Genomic DNA, 22,725 nt, shown 5'->3' on the forward strand with positions numbered 1-22,725 from the left:
AACTTTCACTCCCTGCATACGGGTCCTCAATCTTCCACTTCTCTCCCAAGATCCTTAAAGTCATTTTCTAGGCTACCTGACTTTCTGCAGCATCTCTGGTATTGCTCAAGATGAATGGATTCAGATAAAGATGAGACCAACTTAAACAATTCTTAAGACCCATGTCAGTGGTTTAGCAGCTAAAATAAAAATTATTGCTAGGAGCTTAAAGATTGCTAGGAGCTTAAAGTTACAGTCTTGCCTCTGCTTTTCCCCTTCAGGAACTAGGATACAGCAGGACAGAGCAATCCTAATCCCAGGGTGAAGAGCCCTAGTTGCAACCCTAAAATCTCACCTTGTCATTTGCGGGGGAGATGTCTCTTTAACAGCCAACCAGTCCGTTTGGTGCATTTGCCAAGTGGGAGGGGTGTGTCTTCTATCAGCCCAACTCCCAGGATTAATTGTCTTATCTCCACTCCTTTCCTCTCCGATCTGCCTTCAGAGCCTAGAGTTGCCAGTTTGTCCCCTTCTGGCTCTGTTTGCCCTCACTGCCTTCTCTCTTTCCCCAGGAAACCTTCCCATGGCTGCAGAGCTGCCCCAAAAGCAAGACTAGAGGCAAAGCCAGCCAGCAGCCCCTTCCTCTCCCATTCCAGCCTGGCCCAGATCACCCAGTTCCGAATGATGGTGTCTCTGGGACATTTAGCCAAAGGAGCGAGTCTGGACGATCTCATTGAAAGCTGCATTCAATCTTTTGGTGAGTTGGTTAACTGCCCACATGCATAAAAATCGCTATATTACTTTGTTCTTCCTTAAAAAGTGCTTTATAGAATAGCAACCTGAATTATATTTTGGCATTAAAAATAGCTTTTGAGCTTTTGAAATGTTGGAGACAGTCTGCAGAGCCTATGGCACATGACTGTGTGGGTGGAATAGGTCGTGATGAGAGGTGTAATTTAAAGTGAGAAAAGTTACTGAGGAGAGTTTGCATTTCCATTTTTCTTAGGATGGAGGTTGTTCTCATGGTAAAAAATATGAAATGATATAGTACATCTGGTGCTTTGATACTTCTCTGTCCCTATGTTCTTGAGGTACATAAAGGCTATGTTACGTGAGCAAACATTGTTATCAAACAAATTGAAAGCCTTTGAATCATTTGGACAAATAATTTCCCTTATAATCTGGAGGATAGTTGTGGTAAAATAGGAGAGGACCTGGTAAAATGAGAATGTTTGTGATTAGAAGATACTGGTTAATAAGCGTTGCGATGAAGGGTCGAGGAGCTGGGAAATAATCATGCAAACACACACACTGGCAGTGAATTTTTCAGATGCTGCACTCTGCCAGCACCTGTACTCACCATGAAGGAGGCACAGCTTAGTGCCGCTGACAAGCAATTATCTGAAAAGACCTTTTTTTAATTCTATAAGCACTGTCTTTCTTTTGATTGTTATTTGTGAAATAGTGATTGAGAAATACTAAATATTTGCTCCCTTCCAGAAAAGGAATGATTACAATTGATGGCTTTCAATGAAATCTTTGAATTCAAAGATTTTCAGCATCACATCCCTCGGGTGTGCCCTTCTTTGTAACCCTCCATCTCCCACATGAACCATAAGAGTTTGTGTGGTTTAGCTCAGAGGCACCAGCCCACCCACTCCTGGGGAGCGGAGGGGAGATTTAATCAGATCCCAGGTAGCACAAGATCTATTAGATCTCAGAACTAAAAACTATCAGCTGGACGTTTTTACTACTTCGTCAGACCTTATTTATACAATTGGGAAAGACTTGACATTTTAGGGATACACATTTAGTACAATTTAGTACAACATTGAATAGTTTCAACTATTTCAACATTGGTTTAAAGCAATGGTTTGCAAACGTTAGTGCATCAGAATCACGTGGAGGTTTTTTTTTTTTTAATAACACAGATTCCTGGGGCCCCACCCCTACAATTTATCCTCCAGTAGGTCTGGGGTGCGGCCCAAGAATTTGCATTTCTAACAAGTTTCCAGGTGATGCTGGTGCAGCTGATCCAAGGAGCCCACTTTGAGAATCACTTCTTTAAAGTGCTGTTTGTTGTTGACTTTTTAATGTGGAAAAGATGGAGAATTTTTATTATTACTGGTTTAGCATTACATTTTAAAACATTTTTATTGAAACATATTGATCGTACATATTTATGGGGTACAGAGTAATATATCAATACATGTATAAAATGTGTGATGATATATTCAGCATAATTAGCATTAAATCTTAATTAAATTTATCTTCATTTATTTACACTTTAAATTTGGAAGCAGAATAAATGGCTTTCTATTTCGCCATAATCTCCTTAGAAAATATACATGCAAGAAGGTGAACTAGAAAACAGGAAACCCATGGAAGAATGGCCCATGATGAGCTGTTATTCATCATGTCCTTTATTTGCACCCAGTTCCCAACCAGAATGAATTGCAGAGTTTCTTATAGCATGGTGGTATCTGACATATTTACTGGTCTTTAGCAGGGCACTGTGACTATTTCATGAATTAGGATTTTTATTCTCTTTCTATTTCACTATTGAAAAAACTGAGACCAAATATGTATTTGTCTGAGTTCAGGGCTGCTTTTTTCATCAAATAATCATGACATCAACCTGAAAAAGATAGGGCCAATTCTGAAATCCTTCTCCAAAATAACCAAGCTGAATCTACTCCCCTCAACAAATCCTACAAAGGCAAATGATACATGGTTTTACAGAATATGTTGAACAGAAAAAAAGTTTCTTAAAATCCAAAACCTGTAAAAAATCCCATTGAGTCTAGTAAACATTTATCCATTATCACAAAGCATTGATTAAGCCCCTAATTGCATCTGACACTGTGCTGGGCAGGGCATGGCACAAGGAGAATTACGGTGACCAAACCCTCTTCCATTAGAGCTTACAATACTTGAGAAATAGACAGTTTAGGGGAAAAATATATATAAACACACACACACACACACACACACACACACACAAGACAGGGCAATAAAGGAAGGGTGCAGGAAGAATAAGTTCTTTATACTATGTAGAGTTCAAGTAAGCACACTTCACAGGTGAGGACATAGATTAAGGAGAACAGCCACCGTTCAAGTCCCTCTTGGGCTGTAAGAATGCTGCAGGAAGAAAAGAAGGTAAGATCTTGGGGTTTTGTATATTATGTACTTCAGTTTCCTGTCACAGAATTTACATGAAACAGGCAAGATAGAAAAGACACTCTATGTCTGGAGAGAATGGGAGACATCACCTTCTTGATTTCAGGAGATTTGAATTGACTAGCGCTGCACTGTCCAATACAGTAATCACTAGCCACATGTAGCTATTTTCATATAAATTTTGATTAATTAAAATTAAATTTAGTCCTTAAGCCTCACCAGACTTAAGCCCTAGGTCAAGTGCCCAGTATCTGCAGGTGGTAGCTTCTGCTGGACAGAGTAAATAGAGAATATTTCCATCATTGTAGAAAGTCTGCTGGAAAATGCTGGAGAGGGTAGATGGTTGCCTTAAGAAGGGAAAAGCAATAGACAGATTTTTAGAAACTGTGGGATTTGCATTTTGTTAGTATTTCTAGGTAATAGTCTGAATACTGCTTAAAAAGCCTCATGGGCATTCAGAAGTCTTTACTGATGGCTATCTCTTCAGCATTATTAACCATTAATTACTACCCACACTGTTCTCAGAGGAAGGGCTTATTATAATGCTTTTAAGGATAGGTAGCCAGCACATACAAATTAAGAGTACTTTTGAAGGCCTCTAGCAAGCCTCCCAATGTCACATACAAGGTTACAGATCTGTGATTAGAAACTTACAGCCTTGAGTCATAGTTCATTGCTTTAACCATGAAACAACCCACTCCCACCTTCTGTTTTAATCAGAGGTCATGCTTTACATTCTCAGCATATTATTGCTAGTTAATCCACTCTTCAGTTGAGCATAATGAGGCAAATCATCACAACCTAGTACATTTATGTTAAACGTATGTGAATCACACCATCTGTTTCAGAGATAGAAAAGACCTATGAGATCATCTGGGCTTTTTCAAATTTTTTCACTTTATAAAAGGGCTGCCAGCATTTGGGGTCAAATGGAAGGCTTCAAATGTCCAAATCCATAAAGCCCTTTCCTTGATCCTCTCCCAGTGCAAGACAACTCTGACAACATCAGAAAGAAAACTGCACACATGCCCCAGGAAGGGACTCCTCACCAAGCAGCCCTCCTGCTGCTGGGCTGGGTGTGGGAAGAAACTCAGTGGTTCATCTTACCTGTCAGTGTGAAGGGAAATGCATCCTAATATCTGATATTTATGGAATGTTGTTTACTTTTTCTTGGAGTTCCATATGTATTGATTTTCTTGCATACTCAGCAGCTCTGAAATGGGCAGGTTAGGCATTATTATCTCCATTGGATAAACAAGAAAATAAATCAAGCCTCTGAGAATTGAAACAACTTGCCTTATGCCCACAGTCTAAAGAGAAAACATGCTGCTCATGTTCTCCTTCCCCTGCTGCTAGCAGCCGCCTGCAACCTGAGCTGGGGCAAGCTCCATTTCTTTCCCTAAGAAAGGCCTTTCTATGCTCAAGGGAGACCTGCATGCCACACAGGACAGGCCTGTACTCTGTGCCTGCCATTCTGCATGCCTAGTCTCCCCAGATTAGAAATTAAACTCCATTCAATGTAAGAAATATTCATTGGACCCCATCTGTATACCACATGTCTGACTGAAATTCTCCCTTAAGCAAAGTGTTAATCAATGAACTACTTGTGCATTGCACTAATGCTATCCAAAGACCTCCCAAACTAGAAATACCCCAAAACTAATAGGTATGTTTTTTGCATTGTGGAGCAGTAGGATGTTAAAAGCATTTTATAGACCTCAACTTATTAAAGGTAAAACATTATACCTTTGAAAATTGGAGCCAAAGAAGGCAAACATGCACTTGTCAGGACCACAGTTTCCTCCACAGCGAAGGCAAAGTTACGTATTTCTCACCATTCTGCAACTTTGAGTCTGTGCACCAAAGCAAGGTGCCCAGAAGCAACAGGAGCACAAGATCAGAAGCCAAGGGCCATGACATGGATGTCACTTACACCCAAGAACAGGCAACTCCAAGGAACAAAGTCAAGTGTTAATGTCAGGAAGGGGCCTGAAGCTTTAGCCACTGCTGATGACAGGCTCTAAATGAAGAAGACCACAACTGTCTCAGAAGCCTCTTCAGTGGAACCCCCCAGTGGCTGGGAGTCAAGACACAAGTTTTCACATGTAAAGGATGGTCCTTGGCTTCTGAGGCTAAGGCTTCTAGGCATCAGAGCAGCTCACAGACACCACTCTTCTTTGCCCTATGGAATGAATTAGCATTACATAATCAGGATGCTGTTTATTCCAAAGAGCCCTTTGCTGCATCTTTGACAGGCTGGCATCACCAATGCCCCAGGATGGCATGTCTGCCCTCTAATGAGCATGAGTTACAGCGACTGCCAGGCCTGAGAAAGGAGGAGATGGGAAATCCCCTTCCTTCTTATCTGTGCTGTCCTGTGTGGAGGTGTTTATAGCAGGCCTCCGTCTGTAATAGAGAACAGAGGCAATCTTAAAAATGTTTATGGGTGAGTTAGACAATGTCTCAGGAATTCTGAGCATGTAAGTCCACCCAGAGAGATGAGTTTTACTGCTGAGAGAAAGAGACAGACAGATAGACAGATGGTAGACTGATGGTGGTTGAACACTTACTTACTATGGGCTCTGTATGGTTTGAGACTTGAATTAACCCAGTTAATCTTCCCAACAACTCTATGAAGTGCATACTATTTTGCTGTTGTAACTAATGGGGAATTGAAGCTCAGGGAAGTTAAATGGCCTGTGGAAAGTGGTCCAGCTCTGAGATCTGAACTCTAGTCAGTTTATCTCTGAGGCTCCTGTTCTTCTGCTATCCCAGAGATTCTCCACCTTTAATGTGAGGAATAACCCGTGGGGGAGTGTATTAAACATTAATATTCCTGACGGTCAACCCAGAAATTTCCATTCAACAGGCAATCACTGTGGTTTTGATGGAGGTGACCCATAAACTGATTTTGAGTAATACTGTCCTATTGCCCACTTGCTTCCTGGACATCCAGAGCATTTTCTCAGGCTTCCTAGGAAAACCTGAAGGGCACAAATCTCTAGAGAAGCAATGGAGCAAACAGGGTTTTTAACTCTATGAACTAAAAAAGCACATGGTGAAGCCAGTCTCTTGGGGATCTCTAAAGCAATCTGGCTAGGTCTAATTAGAGAGGGGTCCTGCCTGTGAGCGAGTTCAAAACCCTGGGACCACTTCTATCAGATTTTCCTGACTTCTGTCTCTTCTCAGCTGTAGTAAATGCCATAGAAAACTTATAGCCTGTCAATCTTTTGGCCACGGAAATAAACAGAATGTGGAAGTCCATTGGAACTAAAATTTGATTCTTTGCACTCAAAGGTAACATTTCTAGTGTTACCTTTATGCAAAACTCAGACTAATTTCCTACGGTGCTGTAAGGGCTTGCTCTCCCTAACTTATGCCATCCTCCATGGGTCAGAGGCCAGTAAGAAGGTAGGTGGCGTAGCTGGGGAGAAGCTGGAGAGGTGCTTTCCCAGAGTACTTATCCAAAAGTGCCACTTTGCCAAGAAATTTTTTTAAGGCAATTTGATGACATGAAACATATTATGTCTATGATGAAAACATTAGGAAACAGTGTGAAAGCAAAAAAAATTAGGAACAGTCTGTTCAATAAATGACAGAAACAGCAGTGGTTGGACCCTGAGACCCCTAGAGAACATCATCCAAAGGATGGGCCCCACCCCCATGCCTGTCTCCTGATACTAGAACCTGCCCCCCTTCTGCTCGGAGCAGTTACACCTGCTGGACTTTGCGCCTGTTTTGCAGTTACAGTGAGTCTGGCCTACAGCCTAGATGAGGTTGCCCTAGAGTGGTTGGGAGAAAAAGAACAGAGCAAGAGTGTAAACAAGGCCAGCTCCGTGCATGCACAACCCATGAAGGTGCACCGAGCCCTGCACTTGGGTTAACGCTGTCACAGTCCTGAAATTCTTAATAATCTTTGAGCCAGGGGCTCCCCATTTTCATTTGCACTGGGTCCCACAAACTATGTAGTCAGTTGTGAGTATGAGTCACAAGACCAGAGGGCAGAAGTAACTTGCCATGTGCTGAAGACACATAGAATGATCTGAGCTTATGTCTTATTTTCTTTCTTTATAGAGAGATAAAATTGTGGGGGGGAAAAAGTTTCATTACCTCCCAGCAGTGGTGTGCTGGACTTGCTCATACCAGCTCATGAGAGCAGATTCTTAAATTTTCAGGAATTTTGCAAGCCAGTCGTTAAACACAGCCATCATTAAAAATTAAGTTATATATACTTACAATTAAATTATGTTAATAATAAAGGTAAGAAATACTCAAAACTTATCACTTCCTAATACTTTACCATGTTTTACTATTATCTAAGCTTTTGAGGTTATGTCTCAGATCTTTATGGTATATATGCTATAACAGAGTATGCTACTGTGCATCTCTTCCCAGCTCCATGTTCAGTGAAGTCATGCTAGTAGCCTGACATTGCCTTTGTTGAGAGTATTTACAGCATAGAAACCAACAAAAACTACTATTCAGGGCTTCCTCTTCAGTCCCAGCCCTTTGTTAAGCATTTACCAGCATACCACTGTCTCCCAGGTACAGAGGGTGCTGACATAGCAAAATGCCAAAGTGGAAAGGGAACCTAAAAACTGGGAATTTTATTTTGCATCACCTAATTAGGAAAAAGTAATAATTCTGCCATTGTTTTGTTTCGTTCATCTAAATGCCATATAAAACAAACTCTCCATGTGTTCTTCAAAGAAAAGGAATCTTAGAGATAAAAAAAATCAAGTATCAGTACAATTGAGAAATTTTCTTAAAGAAGGGACACTGGAACTTAAACTGAGAGATTTTCATTCTGCAAAGCTATCACTCTATTTTTGTTTTTTAAATCACCTATAAAAATTCTTCAGGATTAAACCATCCCTTGTTTCTGACCAACCAAACTTCAATGTTGTGAACTTCTATTCTTCATGTATTATATGCTGCCGTAAATATCCTGTATTATATTTGTTTCTGATTCCATCTGTTTAATCATTTGCCTTAATTTCCCACTATGTGCTAACAGGCTCTATTGACACATATAACCAAGCTTTTGTTGAGTGCATTTTTGTAAGTTTGTTTGCTAACTATATTTCTAATTTTATGAACTGCCTGTTCATCTCCTTTGCCTGTTTATCACTTGCTGCTTATGCTTTTATCATTAGAATTTTGCAGAAGCTTTATATATATTTTTTAAAAAGCTGTTAACCCTTTGAATATCATTTGCTACAGGCATTTTTTTTTTCTATTCTCATTTCCATTTTTATGTTGGTTTTGGTATTATAATATATAGAAGAAATTTGACATTTTTATGTAGTTACATTTGTCCATGTTTCTTTGTGTCTTTTATTAAGTCTAAACTTAAAAAATATCCCCATTCCAAAGATTTGGTAGATATTCTATTGTCATTTTAATCAAAGTCATATTAAATCCAGTGTATAATACCATATCATATACTATTGTGGATGATCAATAAAAGTTTGTCAATAAATTATCGCTGGAGAAAAAGAAGCCTTCAGTTTTGTTTCTGAGATTGTCATTGACTTAAAACCACAATTCATGGACAGGTCTTATAACTTAGAGCCTTAGTTTCTGCTCCCTGTGATACTGTTGAAATGATTTCTGAGATTAAAAATGTCTCAAAGAAGGTGTAATGAGGTCTCAATTGTGATATTGAATGTGAACTTGAAGAAAAGTCCTTTAAGAATTTGTAATAGTTAAAGAAAGTGCTTTTGTTCTGTTTGAAGAGCCAATGTCCTTAGGGTAGGAACTTAGAAACCAACCAAATTTAAATCCCTTCTTTCTAAATTATTAATACAGACTGAGTTTATAGTGTTCTTACACAGACTTTTTTCTTTGTGGTAAAATATACATAAAATAAAATCAACTGCTAACATATACTTTTAAAATATTATTTTAGTAATAGCTAACATTTGACTACTATGAACAACACAGTGTTTACATTAATATTTAATATACATATTCTCATTTAATTTCCACTATTTTATAGTATATTTACAAAGATCTAACTGTAGCTCAGCTCTCATACTTACTTTTTAAATTTTAATAACTTAAAATCATTCGTGTTAACTATAGAAAACTTAGAAAATACAGATTAGCAAAAAGAAGAAAGTGACAGTCACCCATTCTACCACCAAGAGCAAGATAAGCACTATACACATTCTTGAGTGTACATTTCTAGATCCTCTTCTTTTGATATTTACAGGTACTAGAATCACATTAACTTTTTGATGATAAATTCACTATAATTAACTCTTTGCTTTCCATAATTCACATTTTAAACAATTATGATCTTGAAATCAACATTAGTTTCATAAAGAGGTATGCTAGCACACAAGATTGCTATTCTATCCTAAAATTGATTTAAAAAAACAATTCTGGCATTATCCCTTCAAATATGGGACATAAAAGTGAAGGTTGCTTGGCAACTGAAATGGTGTTAATGAGGAATCAAAGACATTACAAGAAGACTACCCATTCTTCCCAAGACTAAATTCTAATTATAATAACCATGGCTGAGTATAGTTGTAATAAATGAAATAAACAAAAACTTCCACTAACTTAAAATTCTAGGAGTGAGTTGTTTATTTTTTTTGTTGTTATGTACAATGAAAGTGACATGGAGTTTGAAGAGAAGTTTTACTTTCAGAAACAAAAGAAAAAAATATGTGCCTTTATTAACTTTCTAAGGGAGTCTTAAGAAGTAACAACTGGGAGAGAGACATAGAAGAAACACCAACATGCTATGATTTGGTACCTCTGTGATTCTTCTGCACAGTAGAAGAAAGTGTGGGCTGCGTGTGCAAGAGGCTGTGTTGTCTACTTTGGTTTTTTCCAAAAAGCACTCAAGGGCCCTGGGGAGATTGCTGAGGTTCTTACTAGAATATCTCAGCAGAAGATACTGCCAGGATGGAGGCTGAATTGGAGGGGCATCTTTGGTTAATTGAAATAGACAAAAGGAGTAGCAAGTAGGGAGGGAAGAGGGAAGCAGAGATTGCCAGTTTTGTAGTGAAGGAGAGGATGGAAGAACCAGAGTAGTAAGGCACCTAGGGATGAAGCATCTGAAAATTTATGAAAGGTATAAAATTATGAAAGGTATAGCCTTAAACCAGAAAGTGAGAATTTCTGGATGGAGGAACAAAGATAGCTGTGTCTGTCTCTCCTTCACCAATCTATCTGAAACACTGCCTAGGACTTATATTTGTAGTCTTGTGAACAGCTCATTTTAAGGGGGAACCCAGGGCATTCAGGAAGCCAAGAAATGTCCCAATATCATTTATAAATCTGTCTTATTAGAACGTAGTTACAGACTACAAAGCATCCTTAAATCTGATGAGAAATTAATCACTTTGGTTAATGTTATTTAATGACAAATTCATAGGGGCTTTTTCATGCTCCCTTTCTTCCTCCTCCCCCAGTTCATTAGCCCCTCGGATTTCAGGATTACTCCATCCAAACCTGCTTTGGTGGGGTCACCATTTACCTCTTGTTCTAGGTAGTTCAGGCCAGAGTATGTTATTCCAACTTCTGGTATGCTGCTTCCCTGAAGATAGCCATAGGACCCACGTAGCTGGCTGCTGGACTTTGTCTTCAGTTATTGCCAAGAATGAGAACTTGGTCTCAGACATTGGCTCTGGGGTTCACCTGACTGGCCCTCCTTGCAGCTCCGAAGAAAGAGCTCCCCACACATACTGTGCCTGTGGTCTCCCACCCACTCTGTCCCCAGTGACTTAGAGTCTTGTCACCTTGTCAGCAACCACCAGTATCTACCTGAGATGGACTTAGCTTCAGGTAACTGACAAAGAACACCTTCAAAATTGCAAGAAAAAAAGAGGGAGGAGGATCCTCTGGATTAAAAGAGATTTAAGAGACATTTCAACCAGTCATATTGTGTAAACCTTATTTCTGAAACGTATGTGTGTAGGCATGTGTTGTGTGTATGTATATAATTATATGTATATGGAAATTTGGACACTGACTGGATATCCAGTGATATCAAACTGTTGGTTCTGTTTTAGATGTGTTAATGGTGCATTGGTTTGTCCGTTTCTTATTTTTAAAAATACATACTGAAATAGTTACTGATGAAATATCATGTTTGAGATTTGCTTTAAAATAATATGGGAGGGGGACATGAGTGTGGTATAGAATGATCAGAATCTGCCATATGCTAATCACTGTTGAAACTGGGTGGGTACAGGGAGATTCCTTACATTGTTTTGTTAACTGTGGTACATGCCTATCATCTTCCATAATAAAATCTTAAAAAGAAAATTAAGAAAAATAAATGATTAAGAATTACAGAAAATTCAAAGGAATCTATTGCTATAACTTTCTAGGGGGTGAAATAGAGTGGCCATGTCTATTTAAAGAGGAGAGAGGAAAGTAAGGAATGAAAGTGGCATAGTTTTGTTATACACCATTGAAGTAACTTACTCGTTTCCTGCACTTGACATCCCAGGTCACAGTCAGTCTTTTCCCTACTCAACACTGAGATGCTGAATTTCTGGATATCCAAAAAGACAAAAAATTAAAGCTGGAAACTCGGATTTCCAATATTACTGTCAGAGGCAGGAGTTGGAGTTAAGTGAGACAACGTGATACTCACCTTCTCACCCCAACCCCTGCCACACCCTGTTCTGACAGGGGAAATGCCATGGCACAGTCTGATTTCAGCAAGGCAGTGAACACATTACAGCAGGAGGCCATGGGAGGCCTTCTTTAGAGGTCTTTGGAACCTAAACAGATTCTGCCATTTACCAAATGTGGGACTAAGGCAAATTATTTTACTGCAGTTTTCTCATCTGCAAAATGGAAAATAATGGTGAAAAGTTTTAAAGATTGTCTTAGTTTAGGTTTTTCTCCAGAAGCAGTTCCTGAGACATGAATTTGAGTACAAAAAGTTTACTTTGGAAGGTGATCCTAGGAAAAACTGGTAGGGGAGTAGGGAAGGCAGCTCATGAAGGGTGCTTTATCAAGTGAGTTGCTGTTTTGGGAGTCAAGTTAGAAGAAAGTCTTCAGAACTATCCCGTCCAAGGGAAAGGAGCTGGGATATGTGTATACCAAGTCTCATCAGTCATTGGTTGAGAGCTGCTTCTAGAGGGTTTGAATTCTCCAGTACATCTGGTCTGCCTTGCACACAGATGTGGGTGTGAAGAGCTTTCAGAAAGCTCTCAAGCAGATGGAAGTTGGGTTGGCATACACTATAATGGTGATGTCTGAGAGTAAGTGGGTGGGCACCGACAGGCTCTGCTATACCATCAAAAAGTAAATGCTGAATACATGTTAGATGGGCAAATATACGCTGCATAAAAATCCAGATAAACAGATTTAAAGCTGGTCAACAGTCATACTCAAAGTATATACATACAGATATGAGTATGGATGGATGTCTTTCTGTAGGTATAACCATTTATGAGTGGTTCTGGACACTTTCACCAGATTTTGAAACAATCTATGTTTTTTGTTAGACACACTTCTGGGAATAATAAGTACATCAGATAAAAATCAAAATTCAGGAAGATGAATAACACAGAACAAAGAACTTAGACAAACAGGACTTTAGTAGGAGTAAACAAAGTCTTGCACTTAAGTTTAAAAATATTGCTTCCTATTCCTATATGTTCCAGATGTAGGAAAACTGGATCAATTGTAGTTTTATGAAAAATACCAAGGGATTTTAGTAGACTGTAAATTCAATATGAGCCAATAGTGTCAAGTGTCTTCTCAAAAAGTTAAAATAATCTGAGATTGCATGAATAGAAAGACTTTCCATGGTAAGGGAGTAATGCCCCCATTGTATTCCAAGGTCCAGTCCTAATGCTGGCACATTGTAACTTTGTGTCCTTAGCAAGTTTCCTAATGTTTCTGAGATTCAGTTTCTATCAACATGAAAGTTAGTACATAATTCCATGGATTGTTTTGAAATAGGTATCTTACTAGAAAGTCAGAAAGAATTTTTGTATTTATGTAAAGTGTTATCATAACTCCATTGCACAGTAGGTACTCAGAAATGGTAGCAATCATTATCTCTAGATTTGTTGAATGTTAATGTATCACTAGTTAATAATGCAAATTGCCACAGGATGTAAAATCACATAAGGAAGGCACAAAATGGAGATATCTAGTTGGAATGTCTGTGTCAAAAAAATTACTGAGAGTTGTCAAAATAGACACAAGCAGGTTTGACCCTTGAAGGTAGTGTTATAATTTAAAATTTTTACATGAATTTGAGCTACATTAATTTGGTGTTCTCTCAGTAAGACACCAAAATCTTTCATTTTTCAAAATATTAAACAGGACAAAGATACCCAACACGAACTATCTGATGGGATTTATTAGAATAAATATGGGGTACTTCATACAACTAAAGCACAGGAAGAGTACAGGATGCATTTAGGCCTTGGGAACATCTGAAATTAGGGACTAGAATACCATCAGGAGACTCTAGCACGTGTAGCATGTGTTTTCTCTCTCTTGTGCATGTGCGTGTGTGTGTCCTCTCTGACTTGCTTCTCTATGCTTGTCAGCTAATCATTCTTTTTCACTTAAGATTTGTTTCCTCCATGGGCAGGAAACGTGACACAGCTGCAAATCAAGAATCTCTTACCATTAGAGATTTAATATATTTTTCCTCAAGTTCAATGAAAAATTGCCAGGGAAGAACTGTGATTGGTCCAAATCAGGCCAGGTGGCTACTGCTCGAATCAATCAACTGTGGTCATGGGGTGGAGTCATTTAATAATGCAGCATTTCTCTCTAGAACCACACGATTGAATTTGGGGAAGGAATATTTCCCAAAGGAAGGCTGATATGCTCAGCACACAAAACAGTATCTGTCTATTGCAAGATCTGACAAAACGCTAGAGTGCAGTGTGTTACTGGTTTCAAGTCTAATCTCTGGGTTTTAAGATAGGAATGGAAAGGCTAGAGAGAGTAGAGAAGAGATAAATAGTTAAGAAATTATATAGTAATAAAATTTATGAGGTTATAAAATGGCAGAACCTGAAAAGAAGACATAGGTGGCTTTTTTTCCGTCTTCATCTTAACAGTGTTAAGCACAGAAGAGCTAGTCTGAGTTATTTACCACCAAGAGGACATATAAAGAATAAGTGGTTTTAAACTTAGCAAAAAGCTGGGGCTTCTATTTACAAAGTAATAAACATCAAAACAGGAACTTCCATTTCTGACCATAATGGAATATTGGGTATTAGAATCATTTTCCTGCTGTAAACAGCTATAAAACTGCACAAAATATGTGAAGCAACTATTTTCAGGTATTGGAAAACAGGACAGACTTGTGATTGTGGGTAAAATGAAAAAAGACATGAGGTGAACTCAAAAGTCATGTTGGCTTTCTGCCTGGAAGTACTTTACAAATTGTGGTACAGGGAAATAGAGCCCAGGGAACAGCATATCGCCTTGCAGAGTGTTTTAGTCCATTTTCTGCTGCTGTAACAGAATTCCACAGACTGCATAACTTGAAGGGAGATTTATTTGGCTCACACTTCTGGAGGCTGGAAAGTCCAGGTTTGAGGGACCACATTTGGTGAGGACCTTCTTGCTGCATCATAACATGGCAGAAGGCATCACATGGAGAGAGAGAGAGAGCATGCATGAGAGACAGCAAGAACACGCAAGACAGAGAGAAAAAGGGAGCTGAACAACTAACCCACTCCCAAGATAAGGGCATTAATCTGTTCATCAAGGTGAAGCCTTCATGACCTAATCACCACTTAAAGTTCCCATATCTTAATACTATTACAATGGTAATTAAATTTCAACTTGAGTTTTAGAGGGGACATTCAAAACACAGCATAGAGAAAACAGAGTTTGTGTTCAGAACTTCTGCGATGGCTAGAATTTGTGGAGTAGTGTACAGAAGAGAAGGGATCTCCAAAGACTAAACTATGCATGGATATGGTGAGACTCCCTGACACCAAATAGTTACTGGGTGTGTGATGTCTGTTTGTCAATGGAGGTCTTGTAGTCTGGGAAATACTGCAGTTTCAACCAGCCAGAGTGGAGAGATCTAACACTTTGGGCATTCAGGTGGGACATGAAAAAAGACCACAACATAGGAGTTGGGCTCCTCTAGCCCTAGAATAAAATTGCTCTTGACTTGCCCTAACAACGCCTAAATGCCAGCCTTGACAGGATCAATCTAAGGCTCTAATAAATTAAATGCTTATATAAAGGAACATAATTCAGATTTACAATAGTGTATCCACAATGCCCAAAGACAGAAAAAGAAGCAGGAAAATGTGACCCATAACCAGAATAAAAGGTCAATAGATATGAAATCAGAGATGACACAAATGTTGGAATTAAGAGAACTTAAAAGTTATTATAAATATGTTGGAGGATTTAAAATAAGATGAACAGATTAGTAATCTTGGCAGAAATATAGAAACAGTAAAAGAAACCAAATGAAAATTCTAGAACCAAAAAATAAAATATGCCAAAAAGAAAAATTCATTGCATGGGCTTAATTCTACACTGGACACTGAAAAAGGAAAGATCAGAGAAGTCAAAGGCAGGTCAATCTTTCAGAAAGGACTGAAAAAAAAAAAAGACAAGAGTTTCAAGTGATTATTACTAGAGCTTATATGGAAATATGAGAGGACCTGGAATAGCTAAAACAATCTTGAAAAACAGTGAAGTTGGAAAATTTACACTACCTGTTTTCAACACTTACTATAAAGCTGCAATTATCAAGACTCTGTGGTACATGCATAAGGGTGGACAAATATATCAATGGAACAGAATAGCAAGTTCAGAAATAAATCCACATATATGGTCAATTGATCTTCAACAAAAGCACCAAAGCAAGTCAATGGAGAAAAAATCTCCTTTCCACAAATGGTGATGGGACAAATGATATCCATGAAAAAAATGAACTGTGACCTATATCTCACACCACACACAAAAGATAACTTGAGATGAATCAGGTTACTTCATAGCTTTAAATAACCTTAACCTGAATATAAAGTTAAAACAATAAGGCTTCTAGAAGGAAATATAGAAGAATATTTATGCAACTTTAGGTAGGCATTATTAGACAGGACACAAAGGACTAAACATAAATGATATATTTAACAAACTAGACTTCATAAAAATCAAAAACGTCTGCTATCAAAAGATACCATTAAAGAAATGAATGAGCAAGCCACAGAATGGGAGGAAATACTTGGCAGTATATAATCCTAACAAGAACTTTTACTTATGCTAATATACAACAGGAAATTCCCTTTGGCCCGGGTGCATTACCTTTGATTGTGGCCTTCTGGCTCACCCAGATTGATTTCTGATGTGCTTCTGGTTGTGCTTTTCAAGTTAGGACTAACCAAGCCCCACCAAGGAGTCTGTTATGTTGGCACCTAATCACCTAGTTGTTAAGTGCTTCCCTTGCACCTAGCCCTGGAAACAGCCAAAAGACCTCCCTGCTGATTTCTGAAATTGGAAGGGTCTTCATGGGGTCATTTAGTAGCTCGTAGACCTACCTAGGGCAAGGAAGGAACTAAATGGTCTAAATCTGCCTAATCAAACTTGACTTATCATCAGATCCCTGGAGAGTTTTTTAAGAATACAAATTCGATGCTCCACCTCTGGATCTATCTTGACATAGCAGGCATGAGGTACGGCCTTAATCTGGGGTTTTGTTCTTTGTTTTATTTTGTGTTTAAGCTACTCAGGAGATCTTGAAAAGTCAGTCAGGTTTAATATATCCATTTGCTTCTGGACAAACCTGGACATACTCATTATAAGAGATAAAAACATTGATTCTTCCCCCTGAAACTCTCCAAAGGGTAAGTAGTAGCCTGTATTGTCATTAAGGCCTCCTCACTTGAAAAAAAAAAAATTCACCCACTAAAGCACCAAATTTTACCTATTGTGAATTTTTTCATCATGTTATCTCCTCTCATAATGACTATTAATATGAAAATATGACTTGAAGAATGCTGAAGTTGCCAACACCTTAACAAAGCAAGACATTTCTTATGGTTTGCACAGGTGACCAGGTGTTTTACAGTGCTGAAAGGTGGAGGGGAAAGGGGAAAAAAAAAACACATCAAGTGGGGAAAACACTGAAGTCTTTACCTACCTCATGATCTGCTCTAGACTTATTTTGACAGGGTACAGAGTTATAATTTTACTTAAGTCACTTGCAAGGATCAGGGGCCAATGTGCCAGCTGGTGCTTCTGAGTGACAAAAGATGAAATAACCACATCTCCTCCACTGTGATAAAATCCTTAGCTAAGCAGGTAAAGCCAAATCCTTGCCAAGTTTAAGCCCCATCCTTGCTGACTTACACCCTTTGGGGATCCGAATTTCTTGCTTAAGTGTGTCATCCAGCATCCCTGTGACAAATCTGGTGAGGCCTAGTCAACTGCTCCTGTAATCACGGATGTCCTTCCATTATGGCTCCTCAGCTTCTAAAGGAGGCAGAGAAGGATGGGGACAGGGAAGCAAACTGAGGTTAAGATGCCAATGCTGCTAAGGTGAGGGAGGAAAAATACAAGTAACTGAGCTTCCCAAATAACAACAAAATTAGTTGAGTTCAGCAAAAGCCAACCTCTAGTTCATGCTCTGATATGACCTCACCATAGTTACAAGTGCACATGCGTGTGCACACACTCACACTCCCCAGCCTGCCCTTGGTTGTTGTGTCCCTTCAGCGGCTATGCAGTTAGGGAAGGGTATGCAAGTAATATTAAAATAAGGTTTGAGGTTCTTCAGAATTGATCCACCTTGAAAAGAGCCCTTAGGGCTCAGGTTATAAGGTACAGTAACCTAGTAATCTTAACAGAATGCCAGGTAAGAGGGTTCTTCTTTCCTGCTTCAGTGGACATCTGGTTTTGCAGTTTTAAGGAAAAGATCTGAGTAAGGGCAACCTTCCAGTCTAGTATGTGAGAGGCCCAACACTATGACTCTGATCTACATTTCCACACCCCTCTACCTGCCTACAGGTGCTTTCTAATTCAACGGGACTTCATATTCTTTTCTGAATATACTTTTAACTCTGTCATTTCCAACCTAGAAATTGTTGCTTCCCCGATCCAGCATACCCTTACTTACCTCTATCAGAATCTGACCCCTTCTTCAAGGCCCACTTCAAATGCTGCCTTCTTTATGAAGGCTTAGCCATTTCTTCTAGTCAAATCTGGCTTTCCCCCTCCTCTAAACTGCCTTAATGTTTTTCTTGTACCTCCCTCCAGGCCTTTACTATATCGTGTGCTGTATTATTGCCTGTAGCTTCTTGATGCTCACTGGGACAGGATTCCTGCTATGTCTGCAGTCCCCACAGCACCTATCATAGTCCTCTTTAAAAAAAGAACCCTGGACTTGTGAAGAGAAAATCCGAGCCTGGAACTTTAACTCTGCTACTTGATAGTAGTAGTATCCATGGGCCAGTTATTTAGCCAGAGATGATATTCAAAATATTTAATAACTGGTATGGCACAGGCCCCCATCAATCTGAACAGATGCCAGTTGGACAGACCAAATATCAGCCTGTCTTTGCACCTTTCTCATCTGTAAAATGGATATAGTTCCCACCTACCTCATAAGGTTATTGTTATGGTCAAATGAGATAATGCAGCAAAAGTACTTCATACAGTGAAAAATGTTATGCAAATATAAGTCAGGGTTGCTTGGTGGTATTTCCAGTGCCCATGTGTGGGGTGGGTTACTTGGCCCTCATGTACTGCTCTGCTTTGCCCAGAGCAGGTTCCTAGAAGCAAACTGGGGAGTTGTTGAGCAATTGAGCAGGACACCACAAATTAGAGAAATCTTGGAATAAAGCTGTTAGATACTACAGAAACTCAGAATATTAGCTTCTTCAAGCATGGCCCCTTACATTTTTAGCTCTAAAAAATATCAACTTTTCAGTAGGTAAGTTTTGGAAAAATCTGATCAAATCAAAAGCCTAGGAAAGTTTTTTTAACTTTTTTTTCTCACTTTCGGACACCTTTTCCTATTACAAAATGACCTTAAAATTTAAAGATATCTGGGAATCTCAGACTCATCTGATTGTAACTGTGTGGGAAAGGGTTGCTCTGCCTAGATTTGTTGTAGTGGATTGAATTATGTCCCCCCAAAACTCACTGAAGCTTGACTTGTGTCCCCCAAGTTTTATGTATTAGAAATTTGGTCCCCACTGTGACTGTTAAGAGGGTGGGAAATTCTATTATGGTAATTGAAAGGTGGAGCCTTGAAGAGGTGGTTGGATTATAGGACCATGCAGTAGTGAGTGGACTAAAAATGGTAGTCCACCTTTCTCTGTGCTCTCTCTGCTTCCACCATCTTGCAATGTGAGACCCCTGGGTCACTGTCACCACCACCAGATGGACTTGGACTTCCCAGCCTCAGAAACTGTAAGCAAATAAACTTCATTTTCTTATAAATTACCTGGTTCCATGTATTTTGTTATAAGCAACAAAAATGGACTAATACATCTGTAAATGGATTTAAATGCCAGAGACATTAGCATAAATTTAAAAAGCAGTTTAAATCTTAGTTCCAGCTTTGTCCTTAAAGTTTTTTGTCTCCTCTTTTTACCGTTTTTTCTTTAAAACTTTGTTAATGCCCCCACCATTGCCTCCTCTACATCCCCTCACATGTCCAGATGCTGGGGCTACAAGTCCTCAGCTACTCCCTTCCAAGAGCATTTAACTCTTTTCTCATATTAAGTGCCCAGCTACTGTTTTGTGTTTATTGGTAGTTGCTAGTTGATGTTTGTTCTTATATACTTAGAAATGAAGGGAACACTCCCGGTGCGTACATTAGGGTACTAGAAGCTGTAGAGAATTGACAGAAAGTGGACACAACACTTTTATTTACCCATGAGGGATTCCCATTTAAAAGGCAATGCAGGATTATGGTAGATATGAACAACTTAAAAGCTGAGAATCAGAATGATAACGTAAAAGGGCAATAATTTGTAGCCCCTTCCTGCTACTTCTTCACTGTGGGACCACCAAAAATTTATTTTTATCTCTCTGGGTCTGTTTCTTCACATGTGAAACAGAGAAAACATCTACTATGCAGAGTTGTAGTAAAAATTAGAGAGAATATCTGTCAGATGGCTTAGCTCACATCTGGCACATGGCAGATGCTTAGGGTATGTTTGTTGTTAGTGTTCTCATTTAGCATGTAGGCTAGCTCCAGAAACCCTCAAGTGCCAAGGTAGAGGATGTGCTCTTTACCTTTACAACTTTCAGGGTGAGTGGCAGTGCGATATGGTAGAATGGGCAGGGTTTAAGTCAAAAGACCAGAACTGAAGCCCCAGCACTGTCACTCATCAGATATGTGACTTTAGGCAGGCCACAATGCCTTATTCTCTGTTTCCTCACCTATAAAGTAATGAAAATAATACCCATCTCATAGAGTTGTTATGAGGCTTACATGAGATAATGTGCGAGGAGAGGGTGGTCATCCATAAAACACTAATAGACACAGGTTATGAGTACTTCAACAGCAGAGTGAAAGTTTCACATGACTACGTGACAACTGTCAGGCAGCCTAGATATTTGAGACCCACAAGTCAACCAGACATTAACAGTGGGTTGAAGTCAGTTCAGGACCTCGTTCTCCCCAAAAGATATCAATGCTCTTTCCTTATCTTGAGTGATCTCCTGGTTATCTCTCTGTTGAGAGGGATGAGGGTGAGACATTATCAAGCTCTCATTCTGCAGAGGAGCAAACTGAAGCTCAGCAATGATCAGGGCCAAGCAGCCTGGGTTTGAATCTTAGGTCTGCCACTTACTAGCTGTGTAAATTTGGGCAAGTTACCTTACCTCCTTGCCTCAGTTTCTTCGTCTACCAGATGGCAATATTACCACCTATCTCATAGGGTTAAGGAATAGTGCCTGCTACACAAGAAGCTCTCTGAGGATGTTAGCAAAAAGATAGAGAGCAACAGACAGAAAGAGAGAGACAAACAGGCCAAACCTTTAATATAGTTCATTTCTTCTGGTCAGATGCTGCTCCTCCAACAATATCAAATATTTCTCCTGGTCTCTCACATCTTCCAATTGTTAATAACATCGTGAGTTTCAGTGTTGCATTTGGCTATTTCTTTAAGACAGTTTATGACTTGGGATGTTTTGAAACACATTCTTTCTTGGCTCTTGGCTACTGAGGAGAGTTCAGTTTCTTCTTTCCTTCAAATAATAAGAAATTCCTCACCCACCCATACTGCAGTTCTCTCTTGCAGAGTGGTGCTCCAGGTCCTCATGCAGATTTCTTTCCAGCACCTCTGTAAACTCTAAGAAACTCTTTTGTCTTGAGGTCAAGGGAGAGTGCACTTAAAACCTAGGATTGGAAGGTAGCTTGAAAGGCCCACCAACTAATTGCCATGGAGTACGACTATGCTTGAAGGGAAGCCAAGTCTAATCTCATTGGCACAAACAGTTGACAAACTACAATGGACACCTACTCTTTGGGTTGTGGTGGTTATAGTTAAGTGTTTGACAAAAAAAAAAAAAAAAATCATAGTCTGGAATTGCCAAGAACTAACAGGAGCAAAGAAAAAACCAAACCAAAATAAAATAGTATACTAAATTCAGCAAGAGAATAACAATTCACCTCTGATTATATATTTAATCAAACTTAATCTAATCCTAACTACAAACAAAGAAGGGGAGGGGAGACTTTCAGAATAATTTCTGTCTGATTACAAAAGACCTTGCTCAGGGGCCAGCCCGGTGGCGCACTGCTACAGTGCGCCGCTTGGGAAGCGTGGCGGCGCTCCCGCCAAGGGTTCGGATCCCACATACAGACCGGCTGCTCACTGGCTGAGCGAGGAGCGGGGGCAACACCGAGGGTTGCGATTCCGTTGCTGGTCCCGGTCCGGTGCGGGCGCGACAATGAGGGTTGCGATCCGTTGCTGGTCATGAAAAAAGACAAAAAGACAAAAAAAAAAAAAAAAGACCTTGCTCAGTAACTTTTACCATACATCGTGATAGAATGATATATATAACAAAATGATATATATAACAAAATACATGGAACCATATATATATATATATTTGGTACAGGATTGTTCATTGCTGAGAATTTTAAGCAAAGGACAGTTTATAGGGTAAAAAGCATATTTTGTGGTAAGACTGTATTCAGTGTATTGCCATTTTGTGTCAACATATACCAATTGCAGCAATTCTGTCATGCAATGGAATGAGGTTATCTATTATCTGGGCTTGTAGGTCTGACAGGATCAAGGCACACACTGAGAAAAATTTTCTGAAGAAGGCTGAGGTCGTGGCTAACCAGTAATTCTCAGATGGGTCTTATATTATTTCACTGTGTGAGTATTTGAGAAGTTCCTCAAATTGCTCCTTAGTACTTATATTTGGCCTATACAAAAATAGGCAAATCAGGCCCAGAATTTAACAGACAAGAGTGAAGTGATAGGAATATGCTCCAGGGAGCAAAGTGAGAGCACTGCCCCAGATTTTCTTCCAGGTTTGTTTGTGTTGGTTTCTTTTTACTTGAGTCTACTGGCTCTTTGCCAACCTACCTCCCAGACACCTGCTGGCATCTCCCTGTGTCCCTCT

At 39.3% G+C, this 22,725-nt stretch overlaps 1 protein-coding gene across 1 annotated transcript in view; it reads left to right on the top strand.

Annotated features, from left to right (window-relative positions):
• The first annotated feature begins 461 nt into the window (after nucleotides 1-461).
• Nucleotides 462-22,725, top strand: part of RASGRP1 (RAS guanyl releasing protein 1 (calcium and DAG-regulated)) — a 70,999-nt gene continuing 48,735 nt past the window's right edge. The window contains exon 1 of the mRNA XM_008581085.1: nucleotides 462-733. Coding sequence (XP_008579307.1) covers nucleotides 658-733 — 76 coding nt within the window. The 5' untranslated portion in view covers nucleotides 462-657. The remainder of the gene's footprint in view (nucleotides 734-22,725) is intronic.

This window comes from Galeopterus variegatus, unplaced genomic scaffold, assembly GCF_000696425.1.
Source record: "Galeopterus variegatus unplaced genomic scaffold, G_variegatus-3.0.2 Scaffold90, whole genome shotgun sequence".
In the NCBI taxonomy this organism is placed as follows: Eukaryota; Metazoa; Chordata; class Mammalia; order Dermoptera; family Cynocephalidae; genus Galeopterus; species Galeopterus variegatus.